The sequence below is a fragment of the Selaginella moellendorffii genome, unplaced genomic scaffold (assembly GCF_000143415.4).
Source record: "Selaginella moellendorffii unplaced genomic scaffold, v1.0 SELMOscaffold_74, whole genome shotgun sequence".
Lineage (NCBI taxonomy): Eukaryota > Viridiplantae > Streptophyta > Lycopodiopsida > Selaginellales > Selaginellaceae > Selaginella > Selaginella moellendorffii.
This window is the reverse complement of record NW_003314335.1, coordinates 77,479-90,735: the sequence shown is the minus strand read 5'-3', so window position 1 is coordinate 90,735 and position 13,257 is coordinate 77,479. Positions and strand designations below refer to the sequence as shown.

At 45.8% G+C, this 13,257-nt stretch overlaps 1 protein-coding gene and 2 pseudogenes across 1 annotated transcript in view; 1 reads left to right on the top strand and 2 right to left on the bottom strand.

Moving 5' to 3' along the window:
- LOC9649853 (ferric reduction oxidase 2) overlaps positions 1-1,497 on the bottom strand; it is a 2,317-nt gene extending 820 nt beyond the window's left edge. The window contains exons 1-6 of the mRNA XM_024660348.1: positions 1,349-1,497; positions 1,201-1,285; positions 931-1,140; positions 637-871; positions 253-580; positions 2-204 (exon numbers count right to left, since the gene is read on the bottom strand). Of these exons, the coding sequence (XP_024516116.1) occupies positions 2-204; positions 253-580; positions 637-871; positions 931-1,140; positions 1,201-1,285; positions 1,349-1,469 (1,182 nt within the window). The 5' untranslated portion in view covers positions 1,470-1,497. The remainder of the gene's footprint in view (position 1; positions 205-252; positions 581-636; positions 872-930; positions 1,141-1,200; positions 1,286-1,348) is intronic.
- A 3,923-nt stretch (positions 1,498-5,420) lies between these two features.
- LOC112341046 lies at positions 5,421-6,469 on the top strand (annotated as a pseudogene).
- Positions 6,470-10,992: 4,523 nt separating this feature from the next.
- On the bottom strand, positions 10,993-12,855 carry LOC9659016 (annotated as a pseudogene).
- Positions 12,856-13,257: the final 402 nt, after the last annotated feature.

Below are 13,257 nucleotides of genomic sequence, written 5' to 3'. Positions count from 1 at the left end.
GATTCTCGTTGGAAATGCCTTTGTAACCCTCTTGGACGATCAGCTCCCTGAGCTTGTATGTCCATTTTCCACTACACTTCACTAAAATCGAGAGCTTGTCAAGCTCGACTCCAGAGCAGGAGGTGACTGTAAATGGATGCCACTGGAGACCCGAAATTGCAGGGAGGTTCACAAAAATCACACTTGCTGCGGGATAATTCATATCTGCAAAAATAGATTAATACAGAAATAAAAAATAGATAAATATAATACTTGGGAGTTTTGCAAACGTGAGCTCTATGGTCTCACTAGAGATCATCCTCGCTGATACCACCTCAACATGCCTTCTGGATTGTAAGAACCTGAATAGTCTATCGATGGTGAAGAGAAAAATCCCTGCAACCATCATGGCAAGCCATTTCTCTCCCACATGAAAAACGAATCCAATCACAAACAAAATGTAGAGCTGATGGGTATAATAAAAGAGCTCAAATCTCTGCTTGCGAACAGGATTGAGTGACGTGACCCAAATAAGCAGTCCAACAATCCATGCAAACATGCCAGTAAAACCAGCAATGCTCGTCTTCTCCCACAAAATAAACTGGACCAAAAACAGTATAATAATTTTTTTAAAAAATATTTTAAAAAAGGCTTTACCTCTTTGGATTTGTGAGCAATTGGCCAATACATGACATACACGATACTGTGAGCTGACCATATAACCATCATAATATGCCCAATCCAAATGTGATACCGGATTGAGTGCTCAAAAGGAATTTTGATAAGCTGGAAAAGGGAGGAAAATCTTGCAACTGGAAAGAAAAGAAAAGCAAACGGGACGGCTCCTGCAGCTCCAAGCCTGCCTCCAACGATGTTAAACTTCCTCTGCCACCTTTCAAGAAAAATAAATCTCAGTTGAGAGTTCGTGAATTAAAGAGACCTGATACTTACAAAGGATCCATGTGGGGGCTCATTCCGGGATGCATCATGAATGGAATATTGATCCTGTCGAAAGAGTTCTTGAGGTGTTTAGCGGTCGTCCAAGCAAACAAAGCCACAAACGCCCCAAGTAGCGCCAGCTCGGATAATGAGATTAGTGCTAATGGGCCTCTAACAAACACTGGATAATTCCATGGATTTATCTTAAGTGGCTTCATGGTCCTGCATAAAAAAAGAAAGGACGCTTAAGTTATCCAAGAAGAATTAGAGATTCTAGCTCACTTGCTTTTCTTGCTGTAACTAAGATAAATGGCTCCAACAAACGCCACCAGTAGTATGGGGGAGATGTAAATAAGAGTGTATGCCCCTGCAAAGATTTTGGAAGAATCACAGTGAGCAGTGCTATCAATTTCCTGGCGAGATTATATACCAGTGTCGCCATATGCTTTGGTGGAGACATGACGAAGAACTGGATTCCAGAAATTGTTTGTCCAAGTTCTCGTTGGCCTCATGATCCAGACCATCATCCATCCTGCGAAGACAATCGCCATGAAAACCTTGGCAGCAAGGCGAAGAAAAGCCATTGCGGATGAGAGGAATGTGAGAACGAAAATGGCCTCTGTCTAGTATATATTCATGCAAAAGCTGTACGATGTACTGCCCTTGCTTCATGCAAAATAGTACATAAAATTGTCAACTCCCCTTTAGCAAGCTGGAGGGATTAATCCATGATTGTATATTTAGTGGATTTTGCCCGTAAGACATAAACAAGTGTTTGTTCGTTGTCAAACAAAGAGTTTCTATGTATGGTTTTTTGTTTTCTGCGCCTGTGATTGCGCCGTGGTGTGGAGATCCCTCGCGTGAAGCATCACGCAAGAATTTGCTACAGGTATGATCCTTCGTGTTTCCAAACAATACTCTCTTTTCTTTTTGTCTCTATTGCAAAAAGAAGCCATAGCTTTCTTCTAAGTTCCAGAGCTCAAAGTTTAAGGGGTGCAAGTTGAGCTCGGCACTGTCCTTTGCATGCCCTCTGGTCACAACTATGCATTCCTTGTTTTTGCTTGTGTGCTCAGCGCAGATCGCTGTGACAAAAACACGCAACTTAGATCACAAATCGAATTTCTCCTTTCTTGAGGAGTTGGAAATCCGGGCGTCTTCCATAAACCACGTTGCTTGGTCTTATTTTCGTCGAGCTTGGGTCTATCACTGGCACGTCTACAAGATTAGAGTCGACTTGGACCAGTTCCACAGGAGGATAGTTCCACCATCAAAGGCACAAATGGCGACCACGTACTCGAGAAGCGGCGCAAATCCTCTACCCGATCTCGAGCAAACTTGGTACGTATTGTGGTCCATTGGATAGATGTGTACACCAGTCCCGCGATGAGCATGTATCCTGCGAAAGATGCCAGGATTGTTGCTGCAGAACTTTCTTCGCGTTTGGATTTCCAGACTCAACTTGACGGGGGATTCAAGATCACTTTCGCTTTCACGAGTGACATAAGCATGAAGTTTCAAGAAATCTGCAGCGGACGGGAGCGATGGAAGAGGTGAGATGGAATGTAGAATCTGGAGCTCCTAGGAAAACTTGACTGCCAGAATGGAAACGATTTTCTTTGGTGCAAGCCTGAGCGATGAATGGTCCGACTCCACTTCCTCCGGCCACGAAGATCAAAGCTGGACATCTTCAGCACAAAGGTAGAGTTTTAATGCATTTTGAGCCGAAATACTTACATCAAGCTCGTGACCATGAGGCCTTCAACTGCTGCTTCAAAGGGTGCGGGATAGCTGTTCTCGTGAAGACGCTCCTGATCGAGCAGCAGGTCCAGCTTCCACGGCATTTCACGAGAATAGTAATTCGATCCACGTCCAAAGTTGAGCACGATGTAACAGTGAAAGGATGTCTGCAATCTCGAGATGGCGCAAGTTGAGAAAGATCACACTTGCGGCCGGGCTCTTCAAATCTCTCCAAGTAAGTCATAAGTTAACAGCGAAGAACAGAAAAATGTATGTGCTTCTCACCAGGAACTTTAGCGAGAGTGAGCCCCAGAGTTTCTGGAGAGATGACTTTTGCCGAGACCACCTCAACGTGCCTCATCGATTGCAGGCACCGGAAGACTCTATCGATGAGAAAAGAAACACTCCGGCGATGATGATGGCGAGCCATTCCTCCCGAGGTGAAGAGCAAAGCCAATGATGAAGACAAAGTAAAGCTGGTGTGTGTAGTAAAAGAGCTCGAATCTGTGCTTCCGGAATGGAGCTAGAGAAGTCCCCAAATCAGAAGGCCGACGATCCAAGTAAACAATCCAGTCAAACCACTTATGTCGATCTTGTGCCACCTTACAAGCTGAAAGAGAGAAACCAAAGTAAGCTCTTTTCTGTAAAAATTGATATACCTCTTGTGATTTGTTTGCCATTGTCCAGTAGAGGATATAAACCAAGCATGGACAGTCCAGAGGAACACGTGATATGCCCCGTCCAAATGTGGTACCGCGCACACGGCATGCTCGAATAGTATGTTTGTTAGCCGGAAGAGTGAAGGAGCCGCGCAACTGAGAAACGCAAAGGGAGGGCTCTAGTCATACCAAAGATTGTTCCAACAATGTTGAACTTTTGTTCCCATCTAGAAGCCAGCAAAAAAGTGATAAGATCAAGGTGCATTTTTTCTTCTCTTTTTTGTTTCTGAGTCACTTACAGTAACAATGGCAAACAAATCACAACAGGTATATCAATGCAAAGTTTTAGAGAAGAGCTTACTTGGGTTACAGGCCTTCCCATCCAGTCGAAAGGGACATTAATCCTATCGAGCGGCGTATAAGGCGATGGAAGCTGTGAGAAGCGCGAGAGAAATCAGTGCCAGTGGTCCTCGGAGAAAAACCGGATAAGTTCACGGACTAATTTCTCAATTCCCTGGCATGGTGATGAGAAAAGGGTGAGTTTTAACCAAGTTCTTGAAAAGATCTTAACTCGTTGCGCAACGAGTTAGGATCTTTTCAATTGGTTTCAATTGGTGTGACATTTCTACCAATTGGGGTCGAGTGTCAAGACGATTTAGAGCCGTTGCAACATTTCGCACCAGCGAGTGCATTATTCTTCACGAGCTGGATATCTATCCATTGTAGCAAAGAAAAACACCAAACAAAAGGATACCTGCAGCCAATGAATCGCCTCCAGTGACGCGCTTGAGCAAGAATGGCGTCACAAAATTACCGGCAATATCTGCTCCTATAAAAAAACACGTAGGAATAGCAAGAGAGAAATCACTGAGACGTACTCTGCTTCATGCAATGTCGATTGTATGGCCGATTCCACGTTCTTAGCTGCCGCTGCATGGTCTGCGGGTATTGGAAACCCGATCAAAATGCCCGAACCCAATCCAAACTTCGTATTTGCCTCTACAGTGTCAAGTTAGAACCGATAACGACGATGACTAGAGCTTACCTCCTCCATGTTGTCTGCTCGGCAAGGTGCTTTTCAGCCACTTTTAGGAGTAAAAAATGCCGGAAATTCATCAGTTGAGTAGCTCCTTGAGTTTCCTGCAAATTGTTTCATATTAAAACGCCCGTGCGCTATACGATGGTCTGACAAGGTATTCAAGTGTTCCTGGAATGTCAAGGATTGATTTTACCCCTGCACAAACCACCGCAACTGGAGTTTTATACCGAGTTCTGTTAAGTGCGAGGAGCTTAATAAAAACAAAGTTAAAGACACAAAAGTATGAACCTTGGGGAACCTTGGGCTTCCTAGACTCGCCCTGTCGATGAACTCCTCCAATACCTCCAGTAACGAACACTTTGATTCCAGCCTGGAACATAATCCATCAAAGTTTACTCTTTTTCCCAGTGTAGACACTACCTTTGAAGCGAAAGATATTGTTGCTGAAAAGAGTGGTTTCTCCATTTCCTCGACAAGCAATCTGGGATAGAAAAACATTAACTGCGGAGAACAAGAGAAAAAAGAGCTTACGACGTAAGGAATGTCGAGCTTAAAGCTCAAGCCTATGCATGCGTGTGAGAGAGCAAACGAAACAAAAGCATACCAATGCATGGGACACCGTGATCAATTGGTGTTTGTGTGCTTCTTGGTGTGGCCCAGGTAGAACGCTGCGATGAATGCCAGGAGCTGTGAATGAGAGTGTAAACTCCTGGAAAAAGGTAACACAGTGTTGATCGAAGGAAGGAAAGATCTTACCAGTTTGTCCGTAAGATTTGAGAGACACGCTTGGCAAAAAAAATCTAAATCCTTTCTAGCCATAGAAACAGAAGATGGGAGCTCCGATTCGGCGATTCGTCTTCAAGTTCTTCATGTTCTTGGTGTTCGCTGCGTGTGGATCATGTCTCCAACAGCAGGGCATTTCTCGGGGCCGATTGCCGAGCGCGATGTAGTACAAAGTACCAGACTAAGTACGTAGTGGACTTTCTCTGGTGCAAAAATATTGGCATGAAACACGTGGTGCCCATCTTGGGCAGCCCGTGGCCGTCGGATGAGAATTTCTACGTTGTTCGCGATTTCTTCCTCTTGGGTGTGTAGATCGCTCCAGGAGTGAGATGGCAGCCGAATCCAGTCCCAGCCACATTGTCACAGACAGACAAGCCTCCCGACGGCTCCACCCGCTCCCACCGCCACTGGAATCCAGCGCCGCCATCAGCATCGACCTGGGCACGAGCTCCGCGGTCGCGGTGTGGAGGAATGGGAGAGTGGAGCTCTGAGGATCGTAAGAGCTACGTGCTCTTCAGCGACGCGCCCACCGGGATCAACAAGGTCGGCGGCGGGGCGAGCGAGGACGAGCTCTGGTCGGGGCGATCTTTGGCGCCAAGAAATTGGTGGGAAGAACCGACACTGATCAGATCGTCCAGAGCTGCCGCGAGAAGTACCCATTCCTCATGATCAAGAGCCTGGGGATCGGACTCAAGCCTTTCCTGGGCGCTCGCGGCAGCAACACACATCTGCCCAGGAGGAGATCCTCGTGTTGCAGCTCACCACGCCATTGCCGAGTTCCGCCTTGGCAGGATGGTCCGCTTGGCAGTGGTGACCGTCCCGGTTTGCTTCTCGCGCTTCCAGCTCATGAAGACCGAGCGGGCGTGCGTGATGACGGGGCTTCAAGTTGCGCGGCTCATGCCCGAGCCCACCACCGCCGGCCTCGTCTACGCCCACATGATCCAGCAGCAGGGAGTGTTGGCTCCAGTCTCGGCCAGCGCCGCTGAGAAGCTCGCGCTGATCTTGAACATGGCGATGTCACCGCCACCGCTGAGGGAGTCTCGCAGGTCCGAGGCCTCGGGTGAGGCATTTGGAGGCGAGGAGCTCCTTCAGAACTTGGTCAGCTATCTGGTCTCCGAGATGATCCCGCAGCTCGGGCACAGCCCCGCCAAGGTGCCTTCCCAAGGATTGTGGCGGCGATGGTAGCGTGGGAGTGGCAGCACTTGACCGGGAAGTGAGGATGCGTGGATGACAGGCATGACTGGTGTGTCGAAGCTCTTTGGAACAAGCATGTAGAAGTTGCAAATTCATCTAGCTTCTGCTTGAAATTAGATTTTTTGTCCTTGTCATTTTACTGTGGTCAAATGATAAACCATCACTTATATTAATATTATAACTGAATAACAATGGTAAAGAGGTTTAACCTTCACCCTTTCTAACCACCCTAATCTACCTTAAAACTACCTCAAAAACTCCATGAACTTTGGGTCAGCGTAAAGGTAGCTACCCATGGTGGTTGAAAGGTGGTGAATTTTAGCTTAGTAAAGATTGCAAACACAGATATACAATTACATAAATGCCTTATTCGCAAGTCTAGAGAGTATTTCAATTTCAAATGGTGATAATAGTGGCTAAAGTGACAAGTTTCTCCTTAGATTGATTCGTAGCATACATTCATTCTTGAGCATTGTTCCAGAGTTCTAGCCTTGGTCTTTACTTGAATATGGTCTCTACTTGAATATTTGTTGGCTTTCAATGTCTTGCTATGGTCATGACGGAAGGTATATGGGCATGGTTGTGGTGGATCATGCAAAAGGCTGTTTGAAGATGAAGAGAGGATGCTAGATTTGTGTCAGTCGTTCCAGTTGGAGGTCATAAAAACGTATGTGGTGGTGATGAATATGCAATATATATTCCTCTTTATTTATTTATCCTTAATTAAATGCCATGCCCCGCAAGTGCTATGGGCATGCGAGAGCTCAAACCGGACCCAGGGCGGCCTCGCTCGCCTTCAGTGCAAAGGCCTCCGCACTCCCGACCGAGCCTGCGGCTTGGAGTGCAGACAAGAGCTTGGAATCAGCTATCCTGGCTTCTCATGGATGAAAGTTTTGTTGGGAACATCGCTAGGCATGGAATGACAGCGGTTTCACGTCACCCAAGGAGAGTAACTGGATTGAGGGGGTCAAACTCGTCTGGGAAGCCGGCTTCTTCCCGCTCTACATGGCTCCTTGGTCTGTTGAGGAGTTGCAGCACGTTTACTTCTCAGTGCCGGACAACACATATAAGTCACACGTGTCAACTTCTGGACGACATACTACATAGCTGGGCCAATTGTGAGGTACTACTTCATGCCTTTGGAACAATACGACGTGATAGGCATGGATCAGGTTGTAAATGCCGGGGTACTACTTTATGGCATTGACTATGAACCATTTTCGCACAAGAACTCCAACTCTGGACTTTATGCGTGTGGATCATATCTCCTTCCATCACATGCCACAAGGGGCAGATCAAGGGATGGATAGATCGGGCAACTGACTGTTCACTGCAGAGTGTAGCTAGAGTCTTGTTTGAATGTTATGCTCACCAGCGACTCTCGCAAGGTGGTTATCGATGGCCCTGCCATAGGCTTACATTTGGAGAAGCATGACATGAAGTTCTTCTCAGGCAACAGTCTTAACTTGCAAGTACCTAGCCTCCAACAACATAGCAGCACGTCATTCCCTCTGATTGACTTGATGTCCCCATTGTCCTTTTCCAAATCTCAACTGCATTGAAGCAGAGAGGTGCCAAGGAAGAGAACCAAATACAAGGTTTTAATGATGATGGAGGGTGACAAGTTTCTGGATTTGCGGAGGTTGTGTGTGGTGGAAGACATTCCAGATGATCAGCTGCTGCAGCAGCAGTTGAGCGAGAAGTCCAGAGTGGATCAAGCAAGAGGAGACACCTGAGCGGAAGAAAAAGAGGATGTACCTGCCTTTCTAGATGACAATTGCTCTCAAGATGCAGGATGATGTTAACAACCCAATCATCAACGAGATCTTCGACATTTTGTTAGATTGGAACGCAATTCAGAAAGAGACCAAACGAAATACCCACATCAACACTGTTGGGAACTTTGCCTCCTCATGTCCCCAAACGTAAGTCCTCCAATATCAACTGTACCATACATCCTTGAACACAGGAAACAGAAGCATACACTACAAGCAGATTGAAGACGACATGACCGTGTTTGGCATATGGATGGAAGCCATTTGGAAGACACACACTGGATTCATGGAGGAAACTCCTTTGAGTATCAAGTGCATGGCTGGTAAGCTAGTTGGGAAAAAATTGACAATTAAATATATTGTTTAGTGTTTGTATCAATGTTGCATTTTGTTTGTCTAAACATGGATAGGCCAATGGTCGTGGTACTGTCTATTTGTTTTCCTAGTCACATGTTGCTATCATATTGAGACTGAGAAGCTTGACCAGAGCTTGAAACCCTAGACCCTAAAGTCCATTATGAATTGCATGGGTATATTCTCTCTTCAACCATGCGAGGATAATAGCGCCAGTTGGGGATGATGCGCATGCAGCGATAGACCCTGATGCTAGGTGGATAGATCTCCCTCCTATCTCCAGGAACATGGATATGGGAGTGCTATGAGGATCTCTATGCCGACATGAGAGAGCTCGCAAGCCTGGGCAAGAACTACCTCCACGTATCAGGAAACCCTGGAATCGGCAAGTCGTGCTTTCTGTGGTACGTCCTGAAACGGCTCCTCAGTGAAGAAGGGATACTGGCCTTGATAGTTCAGCTCATTGAAAGAAAAAGGGAGGAGGTTTACAACTTCAAACCAGATGGGAGTTACGCACCCGTTTCTGAAGAGGATTACGATATCCCGGGGGTTTGGCTTCTCATGGATCGGAAGTTTGTCAGGAACATCGCTAGGTATGGAACAACAGCATTGTTCACGTCATGCAAGGAGAGTAACTGGATGCCAGCGGTCAAAATCATCGATGAGAGAGGCTTCTTCGCGCTCTACATGCCTCCTTGGTCTGTCGAGGAGTTGCAGCAGGTTTACTTCTCGGCGCCCGAGAACGCAAATAAGTCGCACGTCGACTTCTGGGCGACGTACTACATAGCCGGGCCAATCACGAGGTACTACTTCATGCCTTTGGAACGTGTATACAACATGATAGGCATGGCTGTGAGCCATGCTGTGAAAGTGGGAGAGCTCAACATTTACCGTGGATTATTTTTGCCAGGGACCTCCGTTTCCTGGCCAAGTCTGGACTTGACCCTTGTGGATCATATCTCCTTCACTTCGGAGTGGGTCATAGATTGTTTCACCATTGCATGCTACAAGGGACAGATCAAGCATTGGGTGGAGTGGGCTCGGGTACTGGCTTCACTGCGGAGGTTGGGTCTTGTGCGAATGCTATGCTCACCACCGACTCTCGCAGGGTGGTCACTTCTGTAGTGTTGATGATGCTGCCATTGGCCTGCATTTGGAGAAGCGTGACTTGAAGTTCTTCTCAGGCAACAGTCTCTACCTGGCCTCCACTATCTATGGCCTAGCAGCACGTCATTCCCTCCGATAGACTCGGTGTACCCCCCACTCATCCTTTTCCATATCTCGAATGCATTGAAGCAGAGAGCAATGAACAAAAGTGACTACTACGCCTTGTGCTCTTCGCTGATGGTGTTCAGAAGGGAGCATCCCGACATCCTGTCCGGCCTGCAAGGCGTGAAGGAGGAAGACCAAGTGTATGCCGTTTTAGTGAAGATGGAGGGTGACGAGTCTCTAGATTCACAACGCTTGTGCATGGTGGAAGGCGTTCCGGATGATCAGCTGCTGCAGCAGCAGTTGAAGAAGCAAGCAAGAAGTCCAAAGTGGATTGCCTGGGCGGAAGAAAAAGAGGATCTACCTGCCTTTCCAGATGATGATTGCTCTCAAGATGCAGGATCACATTAACGGCTCAATCAGCTACTTGACCATCGATGAGGTCTTCGACATTTTCCGTTCGAGGATGGACGGTACAATTGATACTGGAGGACTCAAGTTTGGGGACATGAGCAGAAAGCTGGGGGAGGCGAAGTTCCCTGTTGGTGCAAGGAGGTACGTGCAAGTTCTTATATGGGTATTTTGTTTGGTCTCTTTTTGAATCGCGTTACAATCGAACAGGAAAGGGAAGAGTACAATGCAAGGAGATGGTGACTGTGTTTGATGTATTGATTGAAGCTGTTTGGACCACAGGACACACTGAATTCAAGGAGGAAACTGCTTTGAGTATCAAGTGCACGGCTGGTAAGTTAGCTAGGAAAGAGCTGACAATTTTTGTGAACGAGATAGGCATTAGTTATCTGGTATTTGTATCAATTTTGCATTTTTTCCTTTTTATTCCAGCATCTTCAAACACATGTGATGTCTTCCTACCTACTATCCTCAACATGGAACTAGAGGACACACATAGGCTCAGAGTCCTGACTGTTCCTCATGCTGTCTACCAGTTTTCATGGTCGGGTGACACAGCAGCTGTTTTCATCAGATCGAAACTGAGAACCTCAAGGTTAATTAAATTCGTGTTCCCATCGGATGAGGGGGAGGGGGAGAAGAATACTAGTTACATATAAAGCTGAGAAGTGTGTTTGGAATGTACTTGACTCAAATGGTTCAGTACAGCTGGACATGCTGTGTGGAAATTGACAGATGACATAGCAGACTTTGCTGAGATTTGCAGCACTCGGGAGTAGTGGTCCTCCAGATCAAGCTGGAAGTGGGCAAGGTCAACGAGCCGGTCATTGCAGGGACTGTAGGGAAAGGAAGCAGCCTTTATCACGTCCTTGATCTGGAACCACAAAATCTGAGATGTTGAAGCCATTTATCATCAAGATCCCTCCGTGACCATCGACTTGCAGGCTCCACGATCATCAAGATTGCGTTGCCCCGCAATGTGTTCCTCACGGCTGGACTCTGGAGGAACATGCACATTCAGCCAAGAGCGTGGATAGTCAACGTGCCTTCGTGGGAGATTGCCGATGATTTACCACAGAGGCGGCAATTGTGAGCTGGAAGAACTGGATGAGCTCGCTCTAGCTCCTCCTCCTCTGGAAGAAGCAAGCACAACTGCCAACTTGAGGTAGAGAGCTGTGGCACACTTTATAGGGACACTCTCGCTTAAGTGTTTTCCAACTTCTAAACTTTCGTTGATTAGAAAAGAGGCTAAACAAATAAATAATCTCATCACTCTGTCATCAGGAGACGTTTAGTGCAGTCAAGGGCTAGGGGCAGGTCTCGGGAATTTCGCCACATGGAGTTTGTATCAAGTCATCTACTGGTTTGGAGTGGAAACCAAAATAAAAGAAAGGAAGAGAAAAAAATGTACCTCAGCCACATACAACTGTCAGAGTTGTGGTGCAGGCCCGCAGCACTTCTCCAATTACGCAATGTCGATTATAAGTGACACCTCAGTGGCTGATTCTTCCCCCCAAGTAATGTTTGAAAGAATTCTTGGTTATCAATTCATTTGATTCAGGCATTCACCGTGCACCATCAATTCAACTTTATCCAGACCTTTTTAGTTGACATGACCGTTTCCTTTAGGGCACTTTAGGGCAACGGAAGGAATGTTTCCCTTTTTTTTTTATCTTGTATGTTTTGTAGAGCCAGATTTTGCTCTTCAGAATTTTGGTTATATGTGTATTTCAATTGGTTTGAGCATTTGCTATTTCTCTTTCATATAAAACAATCAAGGATGGGATGCGTTACTGGAACTTGCAGAATCTGTCACGGAAGATCGGGAGGCTTACTTGCTTACAAAAAGAGCCTCACTGACCTGTACCCATTCGAAGTAGCTCACTATGACACTGCATGAGCTTGCAAGGATGTCCTGATGCCCTTCTTTGGAAAAATCTGGTCACAAAAACCATCAATTCAATTTAAAAACACTTTTGATTATTCCTATTATACCTCAGCCTCGGGCTCAGTTTTATGGTATGCTACTTCTACAATGTCCCCTCACATCCTTTGCATTCTCCCTGTGGTTTTACAAATTTTACAGACATCAGTAAAAATAAATGAGAGCAAAGCTTTTACCTGTTGAGAACACCACCCAAGGCAGCTAAGATGAGCTCATCACAGTCTTCTATTAGGATGGAGCTTGCGTCAATTGGATCTCCCAACTGGAAACCACCATTTTCTTGGGTGTGCTTTATCAATGCTGGGATATCCAATCCAGCATTGTTCTTTATTGCTTCGGTTATGTCACTTACTGCCTCCTTTGGCCTTAAAGAGGAATTAGGCAGTATGGTGACCAACTTGCCAAATCCTTGCAAGACCTCTCAGTCAGAGAAATAACAGCCCAGAGAAACAATGGAAGCTATAAACTGCTCTACCTGGATCACAAAAGAAGTTTGGTTCGAGAGAGATTTGCCATGGTCAGCAAGTAATGCTTCAGTCATGTATAAAACTCCTCTTCCAGTGGCAGCCTCACGGCTTACAGAGCCACTGAGGTCCTGAGAAGCAAAAACAATATAAGAGGAAAAATCACATAATCATAAAAATACAAGCTTACAAGTTGCTTTCCAGTGACTATTGTTGGAGAGTACCCTTGAAACTTAGAGTATTCATCCAGAATCCAAGCCATGGTTTGTGAAGAAACAAATATATGAAAATTCATAAAAAAAAGGAAGAAAAAAAATGTGAAAAAAACCTGAGCATTCATTCCCATGTCAGGTGCTGGAATATCCATACAAACGTGAGCCACTCTAGCTCATGGACGTTCATCATGGGGATTACAGTCATAGGGCCCTCTAATTGTCATGCTATTCTGTAGGAGAAGAACAAAAAAATTTAGAAATTAAGCAAGATTCCCTAAAATATTTTACTATAAGAATCTATCATAAGTGCCTGGCTGCCGGATCCAGCCAATTGCAGCCGTCTGATGGGGGGTAATTGTAAAAAGGTTAATTTTTTAACCATGTCTTAGTGAATAATTGCGTTAATGTTTGCTCCTAACCAATGGGAAGTAGCCAAGCTGTGTGGGGCAGGAGAAAAAGGCATTGCAACACATGTCATATACAATGTGTTGACTGTGACTGCTCTTGTGATCTGTCGAGTGAATTGGTTTTGTTTTGTAATGTTTTTCTAGGGT